Source organism: Cucurbita pepo, chromosome LG04 (genome assembly GCF_002806865.2).
Source record: "Cucurbita pepo subsp. pepo cultivar mu-cu-16 chromosome LG04, ASM280686v2, whole genome shotgun sequence".
Lineage (NCBI taxonomy): Eukaryota > Viridiplantae > Streptophyta > Magnoliopsida > Cucurbitales > Cucurbitaceae > Cucurbita > Cucurbita pepo.
In genome coordinates this window covers 5187442-5203269 of record NC_036641.1, presented here as the reverse complement: position 1 = coordinate 5203269, position 15828 = coordinate 5187442, and the positions used below count along the sequence as shown (strand labels likewise).

The 15828-nt window shown below is 40.2% G+C and overlaps 2 protein-coding genes across 2 annotated transcripts; one reads left to right on the top strand and one right to left on the bottom strand.

The window, feature by feature from the left end:
• Positions 1-1715: 1715 nt before the first annotated feature.
• LOC111793495 lies at positions 1716-10851 on the top strand. The gene is made up of 16 exons (XM_023675400.1): positions 1716-1915; positions 2016-2159; positions 4045-4139; positions 4207-4320; positions 4774-4878; positions 5064-5135; positions 6136-6248; positions 7187-7321; positions 7921-7989; positions 9115-9202; positions 9293-9364; positions 9438-9538; positions 9633-9750; positions 10172-10231; positions 10328-10438; positions 10590-10851. Exons 2-16 carry the CDS (start codon positions 2066-2068, stop codon positions 10695-10697), a joined length of 1455 nt encoding a protein of 484 aa, XP_023531168.1. The 5' UTR covers positions 1716-1915; positions 2016-2065; the 3' UTR covers positions 10698-10851.
• A 3252-nt stretch (positions 10852-14103) lies between these two features.
• On the bottom strand, positions 14104-15378 carry LOC111793494 (UPF0496 protein At3g19330-like). Its single transcript, XM_023675399.1, has one exon. It carries the CDS (start codon positions 15145-15147, stop codon positions 14233-14235), a length of 915 nt encoding a protein of 304 aa, XP_023531167.1. The 5' UTR covers positions 15148-15378; the 3' UTR covers positions 14104-14232.
• Between the last annotated feature and the right edge of the window lie 450 nt (positions 15379-15828).

Below are 15828 nucleotides of genomic sequence, written 5' to 3'. Positions count from 1 at the left end.
AAAAACAAAAAGACATATAGAACGGGTCTCAGTCTTCTCATCCGTCGCTGTTTTTCCCCTTCACGTAGTGCCAGATAGACAATAAACAAAGCGAGGATAGGTAAGTCATTTCACATAAAATACAAACATTTAAATATTAAAGCTTCACTATATTATTTTAAAAACTAACCTTATTATTTTAAATTTTGAAATAGTATCTTTAATCTTTAATGAATATTTCAAAATAAAATTAAAAAATGGTTAAAATATTTAACAAAATAATGTCTAAATACATTATTTGAAAGTTAAACCAAAAGATTTATAATTGACCCACCAATTTTTTTTTTTAATATTTTAATAAATTAAAATATTTATAAAATAAAAAATAATTAGAGATGTCTATTTAACCCATGAAACATATAGTGAATGGTTGAGGATTATTGGGCTTGAGTCCCACATTGGTTAATTTAGTGGAAGATCATGAATTTATAAGTGAAGAAATATTAACTCCATTGGAATAAATGAGGCCCTTGGGGAAGCCCAAAACAAAGTCACGAGAACTTACACTTTAAGTGGAAAATATCATACCATTTGGAGAGTCGTGATTCCTAACCTGGTATCAAAGTCATACCCTAAACTTAGCAATGACAATAAAATCCTCAAATATCGAACAAATGTTTTACTCTCTTTGAGCTTTCTAAAGAAAGGAGTCGAGCCTCAATTAAGGGCCTTTCTAAAGAAAGGAGTCGAGCCTCAATTAAGGGGAGGCCCTTAAGGCTTTGGGATATTAACTCGATATCATACCATTGTCGTCGTGATTCCTAACATGGTATAAAAGTCATGCTATAAACCTAGCCATGACAATAAAATCCTCAAATATCGAACAAATTGTTTACTTTGTTCGAGGGCTCTAAAGAAAAGAGTTGATACTCGATTAAGGGGAGGCCCTTGAAGCTTTGAGATACTAACTCAATTGGAATGAGGTCTCAAAGTGGACAATATCCTACTATTATGGAGAATCGTGATTCCTAACACGAATACCACTATTTAAGTAGGGAGGGAGACTCCATCTCAACCTAAATTTCCATTTTATAATTTCGAAATATTATTAAATATATAAGATGCTAAAAAAAAATTGTTCTCCACACAAATAAATAATAAATTATACGATATAAAATTGATATATATATATAGTTGTCAACTTCCCCCTACCCAAGGTTATATATGCTAAGTCGTTGTTATCTTTCTCTTGCTTGCTTATATAATGTCTCTTTCCAGAATCTCTCTTTCTAAGATCTCTCTCTCCTCATTTTCTAAAACCTTCTTTTAAAACCGAGGCTAGAGGCTCGATCGTACATCGCTTGGCCGTATGCGATGCAAGAACAAATTGGCTTAAGCTCACTTGTCACTGGAAAGTGAATGCCGCACAATCGCTAGTCCGCTGCCTTCGAAAGCACGATTGTGTCAAGTGATATATATATAATTTATTAATTAATTAAATTACGGAATTTTGGTCGACCTCGGTTGTGTCGGTCGGCATGGGACCCACTAATCCACTAACAAAAAAATCGTATAATTTGGATTTATGGCTAAGCAACTAATCATTTCTGACGGTAGAAGAATTACCAAGAAACAAAAAACGACAAAGATGAAAGGGCGTAGCACTTGGCGGTTGAATTTCTAAATAAATAAATAAATAAATTAAATATTATTGAAATTACCCGACAGGTGTGTAGAATACAACAGAACATTTCCCCCTCCGAACCGAGCGGCCAGTTTCAGGAGAATTTTTAGTGTTCAACGGATGGGTGAGAGGAGCGACAAATTCTGTGGCAAATTTTTAGTGTCTCTTCATCATATTTATGATTAGTTTTCTAATCCACTCGGACTGCTGTTCTCGACACTGTTTCGGACGATATACTTTGCTGATTCCGAGGTTTTTTCTTCCGGTTCTGCCTTGTTCTTTAAGGCATGAATTGAACATTCTTGTCGCGAATCTTACTGTCTTTTGCTTCGGTATTTGGTCATTCCTTCAGGGATTATTGTCGGTCGTTGCTGAGCTCTTCTGTTTCGTTGGTTCTAAACTATGGGGAAGAACAAGGAAGTAATTCGGCTGGAGCGTGAATCTGTGATCCCGGTGTTGAAGCCCAGGCTGATCATGACTTTGGCTAATCTAATTGGTTCGAACACCTCTCTTTCTGGTTTACAATTTTTGGGTTTCTGTTGTTTCTTTATGAGTTCTAGGACAGTGTTTCTCCGCTCTCTAAACTGCTTGTTTATGTCTATTTTGTAGCATTCGTTTTGAGTAGGCTGGTGCTATTATTCTCTTTGTATTGCTCATATTGTTGTTCATAATGCTGTTGATGTGAACCCTTTTCCTTGGCCCGTGATTTTTCGTTTTCGTCTAAGGGTACTGTCAGATCCTAGATCGATTGGGGAGGAGAACGAAGCATCCGGTGTGGAAATCTCTTCTTAATAGATGCGTTTTAAAAACTTTGAGGCAGAGTCCGAAAGGGAAAGCCCAAAGAGGACAATATTTGCTAGCGGTGGGTTTGAGCCATTACAAATAGTATTAGAGCTAGATACCGGGCGATTCGTTTTCCTCCCCAATCGATGTGGGATCCCACAATCCACCCCCTTTCGAAGTCCAACGTCCTCACTAGCACTCATTCCCTTCTCCAATCGATGTGAGACCTCCCAATCCACCCCCCTTCAAGGCCCAACGCCCTTGTTGGTACACCGTCCCATGTCCACCCCCTTTCAAGGCTCAACCTCCTCGCAGGCATCCTTGTGTGGATATCTTTCCTAGTAGATGCGTTTTAAAAACGTTGAGGGAAAGCCCAAAGAGGACAATATTTGCTAGCGGTGGGCTTGGGCCATTATAGATGGTATTAGAGCTAGACACTGAACAATGTGCTAGTGAGGAGGCTGAGCCTCGAAGGGGGGTGGACACGAGGCGGTGTACCAACAAGGACGCTCGGCCTAGAAGAGGGGTGGATTGGGGGGGTTCCACATTGATTGGAGAAGGGAACGAGTGCCAACGAGGATGCTGGGCTTCGAAGGGGGTGGATTGTGAGATCCCACATCGGTTGGGGAGGAGAACGAAGCATCCTTTAGGTGTGGATACCTCTCCCTAGTAGACGCGTTTTAAAACCTTGAGGGAAAGTCCAAAAGGGAAAGTCCAAAGATGACAATATCTGTTAACGGTGGGCTTGGGCCGTTATTCGATGGTATTAGAGCCAGACACCGAACGNTAGATGGTATTAGAGCTAGACACTGAACAATGTGCTAGTGAGGAGGCTGAGCCTCGAAGGGGGGTGGACACGAGGCGGTGTACCAACAAGGACGCTCGGCCTAGAAGAGGGGTGGATTGGGGGGGTTCCACATTGATTGGAGAAGGGAACGAGTGCCAACGAGGATGCTGGGCTTCGAAGGGGGTGGATTGTGAGATCCCACATCGGTTGGGGAGGAGAACGAAGCATCCTTTAGGTGTGGATACCTCTCCCTAGTAGACGCGTTTTAAAACCTTGAGGGAAAGTCCAAAAGGGAAAGTCCAAAGATGACAATATCTGTTAACGGTGGGCTTGGGCCGTTATTCGATGGTATTAGAGCCAGACACCGAACGATGTGCCAGTGAGGAGGCTGAGCCTCGAAGGGGGGTGGACACGAGGCGGTGTACCAACAAGGACGCTGGGCGCCGAAGGGGGTGGATTGAGGGATCCCACATCGATTGTAGAAGGGAACGAGTGCCAGTGAGAACTCTGGGCCCCGAAGGGGGTGGATTGTAAGATCCCACATCGGTTTGGGAGGAGAACGAAACATCCTTTATAAGGGTGTGGAAACCTCTCCCTAGCAGACGCGTTTTAAGAACCTTAAGGGGAAAACCCAAAGAGGATAATATCTGCTAGCGGTGGGCTTGGGCCGTGACAGGTATGCACTTCTAGAGATAGAAGAATGACCACGGTTCATTAATATTTTCTTGACCACGTGCCAAACTGAGACGAAAGATCCTAAAAAATCATGTTCCATTTATAACTCGGTTGCTGATTGTTTCTTGCTTTATAGAACATAGTTCTGATCGAGCTGAGTTCTTGAAACTCTGCAAGCGGGTGGAATACACAATTCGAGCTTGGTACCTTCTACAATTTGAGGATTTGATGGTACTCATTTCACTGCTCTACTATTCTCTTATGAACCTGAACTGACAGATATCTGTTATGATTTCAGCAACTCTACTCTCTTTTCGATCCTGTTCATGGAGCCCAGAAGTTGGAGCAGCAACATCTATCCTCCGATGAAATTCAAGTTCTCGAACAAAATTTTCTTTCTTACCTGTTTCAGGTTCGTACAACTTCACTACTTCTCTCATTTTCTTTACGGTGATAATCAGTATTGCGAGATCCCACATCAGTTGGGGAGGAGAACGAAGCATTCGTTATAAGGGTGTGGAAATCTTTCCCTAGCGGACACGTTTTAAAAACCTTAAAAGTGAAGCCCAAAGAGGATAATATCTGCTAGCGGTGGACTTAGACCATTACCATCAGTTTCTCAATTCACTTTCCAATCCAACTTAGCTACATTAGGACATAAATAAAAATTCAAAAACGCTTTGAGGAGTGAGTTTGATCCTTGTCACGGCCACCTACCTAAGACGTTAATCAAGGCAAGCTTGAGTTGATCCGAACACTCGTAGTTATTAAGAATTTTGCGATTATTTGTTCCTTGCTTGAATTTAATGACTAGCTGATTACTGTTACCCATTGATCATTTAAGGCGTCCTAAACTTTTATACAGATTATGGAAAAGAGTAATTTCAAGATAACAAGTGACGAGGAGGTCGAAATTGCGCTATCAGGGCAGTATCTCCTAAATCTTCCTATTACAGTTGACGACTCCAAGGTTCGTTTTTTAATTGTGCATGTTTTAAGATCTAAAACAAGAGACGACGTGTAAAAAATGCAAAAAGTTATTTTCCGATATGAATAGTTTAGAAGAAGGAATCATGTAATTCATATGTGAATATGATAATATTCTCCATATTATCTTCTTTGCTTAGGATCTATGTTTATATTTTTACTTTGTAGCTCGACAAGGTTGTTTTAAAGAAGTATTTTACTGCACATCCTCAACCCAACCTACCCGACTTTGTTGACAAGGTATGTAATTTATTCGCACGTAACTTCCAACGTTTTAAAGTTTCTTCAACTCATTAAAAAATTGTTTCTTGCTTGAGCTTTCTGTGGAGGATTGTTGGGAGAGGAGTCCCCATCTCGGTTAATTAAGGGATTGATCATGGGTTTATAAGTAAGAAATACTATCTCCATTCGTACGAGGCCTTTTGGGAAAACCAAAAGTAAAGCCATGAGAGCTTATGTTCGAACTGGACAATATCATAAGATGGTATTAGAGTCATGCCCTTAACTTAGCTATGTCAATAGAATCCTCAAATGTCGAACAAAGAAGTTGTGAGTCTCGAAGGTGTAGTCAAAAGTGACTTAATTGTCGAACAAAAGGTGTACTTTGTTCGAGGGCTCCAGAGAAGGAGTCAAGTCTCGATTAAGGGGAGGCTGTTCGAGGGCTTCATAGGCCTCAGGGGAGGCTCTATGGTGTACTTTGTTCGAGGGGAGGATTGTTGGGAGAGGTGTCCCACATCGGCTAATTAATGGGTTGATCATGGGTTTATAAGTAAGGAATACTATCTCCATTGGTACCGGACCTTTTGGGAAAACCAAAAGTAAAGCCATGAGAGTTTATGCTGGACAATATCATACCGTTGTGGAGAATCGTGACTTTCTACTTATTTCCTCTCTTCAACCCCCTTATTTTCTTAGGTCCGACTGTTCATGCATAGATTCTTTGACACGGACCTCATGCTATAATCATAGTTTTGAGCTACTTCGTAGTACTATGGTCTGGTTTACAAGGCCACAAAGGGTCTTGTCCTATGTTTTGCAGAATGTGTTGTGCAGAGTAGGTCATTGGTATTAAATATAGAACCTAGAGCTATTTGTTGATAGGTCATGTTGTTTTAGTTTTGTGCATGGGATGTTCATGAGTGGTATGATTCTTTGCAACTGTGTAACCTTATACTCACCCTGAATGAATACAGGCCTATATCTCTCACTTTCTATCTCATCTGTACCGTTTTTTTGTCAGTACGTTATATTTAGGCGAGGAATTGGAATTGACCGAACGACCGATTTCTTTTTCATGGAGAAAGTAGACATGGTTATTGCAAGATTTTGGGCGTATCTTTTAAGGTTAATGAAGTAAGTTAATGCTTCAAATCAATAAACAATTTATTTCATTTATGTGAGATCCCACGTTGGTTGGAGAGGAGAACGAAGGGTGTGGAAACCTCTCCCTAACAGACGCGTTTTAAAACCGTGAGGCTGACGGTGATATGTAACGGGCCAAAGCAGACAATATCTGTTGGCGGTGGGCTTGGGTTGTTACAAATGATATCAGAGCCAAACACCGGGCGGTGTGCCAACAAGGACGTTGGGTCCCTAAGGAGGGTGGATTGTGAGATCCTACATTGGTTGGAGAAGGAAACGAAGCATTCTTTATAAGGGTGTGGAAACCTCTCCCTAACAGACGCATTTTAAAACCGTGAGGCTGACGGTGATATGTAACGGGCCAAAGCAGACAATATCTGTTGGCGGTGGGCTTGGGTTGTTACAAATGATATCAGAGCCAAACACCGGGCGGTGTGCCAACAAGGACGTTGGGTCCCTAAGGAGGGTGGATTGTGAGATCCTACATTGGTTGGAGAAGGAAACGAAGCATTCTTTATAAGGGTGTGGAAACCTCTCCCTAACAGACGCATTTTAAAACCGTGAGGCTGACGGTGATATGTAACGGGCCAAAGCAGACAATATCTGTTGGCGGTGGGCTTGGGTTGTTACAAATGATATCAGAGCCAAACACCGGGTGGTGTGCCAACAAGGACGTTGGGTCCCCAAGGAGGGTGGATTGTGAGATCCCACATTGGTTGGAGAAGGAAACGAAACATTCTTTATAAGGGTGTGGAAACCTCTCCCTAATAGGCGGACGGTGAAAAGGAGATTTCTAGCCGGCTCTTTTGTGTAGTTTTTGGGAGGGAGTTCTCTCTACCCGTAGCCCTTAGGTTGTTCTTGGTTCTTTTTGAACACCATTCATATTATTTCTTGTTTTTGTCCTTTTGATTGGCGTGACGTGGTTGCAGGCTAGAAAAGATTTTCTCCCGACAGCCAAAAAGACGACCTATGGAAGATTCGAAGAAGAATGATGAGGTTACCCCTGATGTTGATCAAGATGACCTACATGTCGAACGAATTCGTCTGGAGAATATGGAACTAAGGTTGTATATAGTTTCTCACGACTCATGTCTGACTCAGTTGGTTCATGATTGCATATATAAATTTTGTTTCCTTTTCCTTCGACATATTTAGATCTGGACTGACACCTTCCAGACCGCCATCAAAGTGTTAGCCTCCCAAACTGGCTATTCTCATTAAAGAAATGAGTCTCGAACTTGTTCCCTCTAATGTTTTATCGACCCATTAGGCCATTGAATGTCATAGATATGTGGTATGAGAGTTTCTTCTCATCCAGCCGCTTTACTTACCTTGTTCAATCTGGTAAAGGAGTGAACCCGAGGTTCAGGTTTCTTCTTCTTTTCTTATGGTTCAATCTGGTGAAGGAGTGAAGAAGAATTCTTGTTGAGTCTTTTCTTCGTGTTCAGTCGAATTTATCGTTCGTTTCGTCTTTTCTTCTGAATTACCTCATGAAATCAGGTTCAGGTTTTCGGTTGAGTCTTTGTTTACCGTAGAATGAAGAAGTGCATTCCATTATCCATTATTATTGGTTGTACATATACTTTTCGACAATGAAACATATATTTCTATTCGATAAAACGAAGTTCAGACGATTAACTCTCTAAATTTTTCGTCTTTACAGCGTTCGCAATATGCTGGGCAAGACTACTATTCAAGAACCTACCTTCGATAGGATTATTGTAGTTTACAGGTACTGCTCTATTGCTTGGATCTAATCTAGCACCATTCTTTTTTGAACTTCCATTTTAAATCGAGTAGGATTTGATTACCGTGTTTATCTTCGTTTGGCTAAATGAGTGGGAAGTCTTGGTTTAAGACCAGACGGGTCCATTTAAGTACATCTTCGAGTTTGTAGTCTTTATTGACCGGAAGGGTATATATCGATGATTTTTCCTTACTATCATTGCTATGCTGTTTATTATCGGTGCGTATTGGTGAAGGAATGACCTTGCGAGTTAGTATCAAGCTAAGAATGAATGATATCTATTACTCAGTTTGAGGAGAGCGTTGAAGGAATGATCTTAATTTAAGGAATATTTGTCACAGAGATGTAGGGAAGAATAGGATGGTATTCAAATTCGTCAAGGTTGGACTCCAATCCCGAATGGAAGAATAGGAGGGTATCTTAAGAAAAAGCCGCTACAGAAAGTGCATAGTCGTAGATGCTCCGATCTACTAGTCGTCTCCAAATACCTTGTCCTTGAGGTTTTTGAATCGGTCAGGAATGTAGCGTGACAACGAGCAAAATAGGATGAACTCTAGGCATGTTCTTCTATAAGACCTCGAAAAATTGCTTCAAGGAATTACCATTGCAAGTGATGGAGTTCTTTCGAACATCACTCCGTTCTCCAAGAGGAGTGAGCACAAGAGAGACAAGTAACAGCCAGTGGAAGTGCTCCAAGAGGAGTGAACACAAGAGAGACAAGCAACGCCCGTGGAAGTGTTCCAAGAGGTTTGAGCACGAGAAAGACAAACAACGTCCTTGGAAATGCTCTAAGGGGAGTGAGCACGAGAGAGACAAGTAATGCCTATGGAAGTGCTCCAAAAGGAGTAAGTACGAGAGAGACAAACAATGCCAGTGAACATGCTCTAAGGGGAGTGAGCATGAGAGAGAAAAGTAATGCCCATGGAAGTGCTCGAAAAGGACTGAGCATGAGAGAGACAAGCAACGTTCGTGGAAGGGCTCTAAGGGGATAGTATGTGCTTACTGTTGTGTTAGTATCTAAGCCGAGAATGAATGATATCTATTACTCTGTTTTTTCAATTATTCTGAACTATAGTTCGTTGACATGTAAAAGGAATGGTAATTCTTCAGGCGAGCAAGCACAAAGTCCAACCCCGATCGTGGAATATACGTCAAGCATTTTAAAAACATTCCGATGGCCGATATGGAAATAGTACTTGTAAGTTCATTTTCACCATTTTAGTAATCATTCTCCTTAGCTCCTTGAAAAGTTCGGGTGATAAGATCGATTACAAACTTCTTGTGACAGCCCGAGAAGAAAAGTCCGGGATTGACTCCAATGGACTGGGTTACGTTCCTCGTATCTGCTATAGTCGGGCTGGTTAGTTTTAAGAATGTTTACGTAATGCACTTTAATATTTCGTTTACGTGTTCTTATCGTTTATATATTTTAGGTTGCTGTTGTGGGTTCGATTGAAATGCCAAAGGCGGATTTTTGGGTCATTTTCGCCGTTCTCTCTACGGTTGTCGGTTACTGTGCGAAGACCTATTTCTCGTTAAGTACCTTTCTCTGTTAGATGCGTATTAGTATTGTGTTGTTTTCTCTAATGCTCGTAATAGTCTGTGGTCATTCTTTTTTAAACCTCTAGGTTTCAGCAAAATTTGGCTACATATCAGAACTTAATCACACAATCGATGTACGACAAACAGCTCGATAGCGGAAGGGGCACGCTTCTTCATCTGTGTGATGATGTGATCCAACAGGAAGTATGTATATTATGATGTTCTTGTCGGTCGAATCTAATATCGTATAAAGACGTTAATTTTTCATGGTTGTTCGTAATTGAATCGTTGAAGGATATGTTTAGTGGTCGTTTTGCTAGTAGCTTTCATGCTTTTGTGAGGAATATTTTGTCGTACTGCTTTGTACGGTTCGACTGTTCTGTTTGCCTGCTCACTGGTTTAGCTTCTGTTTGCACGTATACGCGTGTTGATCAAGTTTTTACTTCGGTACTTAACGAAATTTTATAGCTAGTTCAGCTTAGTTGTTTTCTTGGGTATGCCGGTGGTATGTCGACTGTCGATGTTTTGCTCGTGCTCTTTCCAAATGTTGAGTTTCTCTGTCGTTTACGACACGAACGGTTAATCAATACTTATAATGCCTTTTTTTCCCCTTGATGTTGTGAAGGTCAAAGAGGTGATCATTTCATTCTTTATACTGATGGAACAAGGCAAAGCTACTTTAGCAGTATTGATCTTCTATCTCTACTTTATGTTCTTGCTCTTTTTTTGAATCGAAAGCTCGATGCCGATTATCTGAAATTTTACGGTGAAATGTGATTAGGATCTTGATCTACGGTGTGAGGAGTTGATCAAAGAAGAGTTCGGTGAGCGTTGCAACTTCGAAGTGGACGATGCAGTTCAAAAGTTAGAGAAATTGGGAATCGTTTCACGGGTTAGTCTAAGCGTTTTTCTTACTGAAATCGAAGCATGACAACACGTGCATATACACACACACATACGTACGACTGCAGACTTTTTGGTTTATATAAGTTGATGGTGCACGGTATACTCGTCTGATTCGTTCTTCGTCGACTTTGATTTAGGATACCATTGGACGTTATTTCTGCGTTGGATTAAAACGTGCGAATGAGATCATTGGAGCGACGACAGAGGAGCTCGTCCTGAAAGCGAGGCAGGGTCTTAATCCTTGAAGTGAAAATGGTGCTTAGAAAATCATCCATTTCAGTAGCTTAGTGATGCTTGCTCTTGTAGTTTTGTTTGCTACTCTTTGATGCGTTTCCAAACTTGATTTGGGTATGGTAAATGATATCAATAATATACACTTCCAAGGCTGCTTTTGTATTAGTTTGGACCAGAGATGTTACCGAAAGACTCACGTCGGGTGGAGAGGGGAACGAAACATTTCTCATAAGGGTGTGGAAATCTCTCTCTAGTAGACGCGTTTTAAAACTGTGAGGCTGACGACGATACGTAAGAGGCTAAAGCAGATAATATTTGCTAGCGGTGAGTTTGAGCGGTTACAAATGGTATTAGAGCCGGACACTGGATGGTGTGTCAATGAGGTTGCTGGCCTCCTGGATAACCATTTAGATGCTAAATTGATAACTACGATACGTAAAGGGCCAAACAGATAATATCTGCTAGTGGTGGGTTTGAGCTGTTACAAATGGTATTAGAGTTGAACACTGGATGGTGTGTCAATGAGGACGTTGGCCTCCTGGATAACCATTTAGATGCTAGATTGATAACTACGATACGTAAAGGGCCAAAACAGATAATATTTGCTAGCGGTGAGTTTGAGCTGTTACAAATGGTATCAAAGCTGGACACTGGATGGTGTGTCGATGAGGATGCTGGCCTCCTGAATAACCATTTAGATGCTAGATTGATAACTACGTAAAGGGCCAAAGCAGATAATATCTGCGAGTGATGGGTTTGAGCTGTTACAAATGGTATTAGAGCTGGACACTGGACGGTGTGTCAATGAGGACGCTGACTAACTATTTGATTGGTAGAAATTCGATTAAAAGTTCAATTATTAATTTAACTTCCATTTTTTGATTGAATTAAAAAAAAATTAAATGATTTTTTTTTATTCAATTAAGTGTAAATAATTTATTATCTTTAAAATAAAATATTCACAGATCATAATTATAATATAAAATATAAATAAGGTAATTGAATTTGGTAAGAATTGATAGGTTTAGTCGAACAATGGCCATTGGGCCACCGAGCTACGAACGGACCAGACCAAAATATGTGTTCGCCGGCCGCGCAATCCATAAACCTATTTTGGAATGAAGATACTTTGGACAGGGATGAGTAGAATACTCAATTCGAGCTTGGCATCTTCTGCATATTGACGATCTTTTGGTATTACAACCTCTTGATTACTGTTCCTCCTTTTTTTCAGAATTATTCGTTCTTTTTTTTGTTCTAGATTCAATTTTATGCAGCATTTGTATTCATTATTCGATCCTATACACCGTGATACTGTTCCAGGTCCTGTGGCTATACGATTTGCTAGTTTTACCATTCAATGGTTTCTTATTCACGAATCCTTCGATTTAATTTTGGTCATCTGTCTGTCGTTGCTTGAGAATTTTTATTTGTGAATTGCAACGATCCATTTCGGTTCGGTTTTTTAATGATTTGGTTGAAAGTTCAGATGATCGTGGTGACTACGTTCAATAATTTTTGTTGTTATAGAGAGGTTCCAGCCCTAGCTGTATTTGTAGGAAGACGTATTCTGTTTTGACTTAATTTTTCTAAGAACAATTTTAAATGAACAACAGATGAGGAAATGGCGGTTGCACTTTCTGCATTATACCGTCTGAATCTTCCCTATCTCCATGGATGCGTCCAAGGTGCTAAACTACCTAATACTTCAAAGAAACATAACTAAATAGCTACTGAATTATCAAGAGCAAAATTGTTTATTCCATTGTTCTGTTTTGACTCATGAAGCTTGACAAGAAGCTTTTGACGAAATACTTGATGGAGAATCCTCATGACAATCTTCCATATTTTGCTTATAAGGTACCAAACCTTCTTAGTCTTTATTAGTTTAATACAAGAGGTGATCCGGAAATGAGGCTATGGCTAATTGCTTAATTCCATTGATCCATTTCTTTGGAGTATGCTTTTGTTCTGTTACAAATTGGCCTGAGACAAATTAAGAAACGTAGCTTGAGAAAATGATGGCTTTAGCTCCCATTCTTCAGTACTTTGTTCAACAACTAGTCATATCACGTTCTTCTTTTGTAAACTATATGTTCATTGTGATTTGCAGGAGGACAAGGATGCTAGTAATGAGCGTATCCATTCACATCATCATCGTCGATCATTAAAAGTAAGTATAGATATACAAAAATTCATCCGTTAAACTCCTTTCGATATATTATTATAGATACAAATCTAGTATAGATGTAGCATCGATATATTATTACAGATACAAATCTAGTACAGATGTAGCATTGATTGTAGCATAGGTTAGCTTGCTTTGGAGCTTCGAGTCCTCATTCTTGATGTTTTTTATGGTGTTCGTTACTCGTGGCTTACATTCCCATGTCTCTCAAAACTTACCCACGTCTCTCAAAACTTACAGTAGAGTCAAAACTTACAGTAAAGGAGGTGACCCATTTCTTTGGAGTATGCTTTTCTTTTGTTATAAATTAGCATAAGGCATATTAAGAAACGTAGCTTGAGAAAATGATGGCTTTAGCTCCCATTCACCAACCAGTCATATCACATTCTTCTTTTGTAAACTATATGTTCGTTGTGATTTACAGTAGGACAAGGATGCTAGTAATGAATGTATCTATTCACATCACCATCATCATCGATCATTAAAAGTAAGTATAGATATACAAAAGATTATCCTTCGAACTCATTTTGACATTATTACAAATACAAATCTAGTATACATATTGCATTGATTGTAGCATAGGTTAGCTTGCATTGTAACTTCTGGCCCTCATTCTCAATGCTATTTATGGTGTTCGTTACTCGTGGCTTACATTCCCACATCTCTCAAAACTTTCAGGTAAAGGAGGTGATTAATTTCCTTCTATATATTGATGAAGCAGGGGAAGGCTACGAAACAGCTGCTTACACAAAACCTTATTCCTTTTTCGACTCGTGCTATGATGCGGGCGAATGCTTATATTCCTGACTCACAGAGGCGATCATGAATCATGAATGAATAAGCCATTGTTGACTGATATTCATGTTCATTAATATCTCTTCCAATGCCTTCCCTGACTTGGCCAAGAATCAAACACAGGGTGCGGATGGGGCATATTCCTGTGAAGATTTGAGGAGTGCCAAATAAGATCATGGGCATAACCCCAGAGGAGATAGCACCATCTAATGTCTCACATCAACTGGAGGTATCATCTGCTCTCCATTTTCAACAAGGAAACCAATATTCTAAGATTAACTTATTAGTTAGTTCGTTCTAGTTCTCTACATTCATCCCATTAAACCCAGATCATGACGTTGCACGGTTGAAAAAGCAGGACTGTGACACCCAGATACCCATATAACTCGATTAAGAAATGCTATCAACTTTCCAGCTAAAGTGAACTGTAATAGTTACAGAAGGTATGAATTCATTGAGTTTATTAACAGTAAACTAAACATGTTAGAGACAGGTTGAATGTCAGTATGGGAACAAAACAATGATACAAGAATTAGAAAGTCCCCTGATTTAGTTAAATGTGACTATTGGGAATGAGAAGACTCAGCTTTAGATTGATGATGTAAAATCTCCTGGAGTAGTAGAGATCTTGACTGGTTGACAGTGATCAAACAAGTTGTTATCTTTTCCTCAAGAAGATCAAGGTAATGCCTCAAATTCTGTTGGTTCATCTCCAAATGTTTGAGTACTTCCTGAGCTGTGTTATTATCATTCACTATGCCCAAACCCATCTGAATGAAACGCTTGTCGCCCTCCACGGCGTTATGCAAACGCCTAACGAGGCTATCAAGCGTGTCAAGGTCAGTCTTTAGGATATAGGTATTCCTAGATGCAACTTTGATCTGAGCTGCATACGCCAATTCTCTCCTGGCGAACCTAGAAGGAATATAGGCGGTGATGGCATCGCCGCTGCAGCAGACGGTGGGAGGGCGAACAAAGCGAATCCTGGAACTGGATTTGTTAAGGCGGCGTTCCAGTTGCCGATTGAGAACGCCGAAGAGGTCACGGATTTGGTCTAAGGTCGGTGAGTCAAGGCCGGGGAAAGGATTGTGTTCCTTATCGAATTTACCGAATTCTTGGAAGACGAGGTCACAGTGGGACTGTGGAAGTTGGTCGATAAGGTTTTGGATTGGCCGATACAATCTCCGGGCTTCGGCGATGCAGCGGCGGAGGGAGAGGCAGAATCTGGTGGTTTTCTCGCTGTTATCGAAGTAAGAAGATATGAGTTCAGAAAGGGATTTGGATTTGGATCGGTGAAGAACCTTGTGGACGTGATCTCGATCAGGGCGAAGCACCTGAGCGAGCATCAGGTGGTCTTGATCGGCGACCACAAGGTCCATGGAGCTGGTGATTCTCGACATCTCCTTGTAGGAATCGGCATGGAGGACATTGATGGTGTATATGCGAGAGAGATTGGTAGATCTAGGTGAGGCATCCATGGGAGTCTCTCAAGAGCGCAGAAATGGAATGAATGAAAAATGAAGGGAAAGTAATGGAAGCTGAATCGTAGCAGGAAGGAAGAAGGAAAGAAGGGGTTTTATCTGTACGGTGATGACGTGGATACTGATGACGTGGACAATTGTCTTACAATTTGTTTGACCTCCCCCCATTCACTTGCTTGGGAAGTTTCTTGCGGCTGAAGGTGGGTTCTCGGACGCGTAAGCAATAAGGTACACAATTATATATATATATATATATATTTTTTTTTTTTTTTTTAACTAGTAACCTCTTTATATTTAAATTAAATTTCCATAGCTATTTATTATTTTTTTAATTTTTAGTTTTAAAAAAAATTTAACTTATAAACAATTTACCTTTGAGTTTTTTATTTTACTATTTACTTTTTTAACCAAATTTTAAAATTAATATGTGGAGATATTGCACCTCAACCTCCACCGATCATAGCCGACAAAGATGCGCCAACTAGCATAGCCATCTTCTTTTCTAGCTTCGTCTGTAACTGCTCAGAACACATTGCTCAGAACACATAGCAGATGCAACCAAAGACTTTTCAATATTGGTAACGAAAAGCTAATTTTGCTTGGAGTTTCTTTTTTTCAAAATTGCGGTTGTACGTTCTTCGCATACATCATGCTTCGACGAGTTTCGCCCTTCTCGAG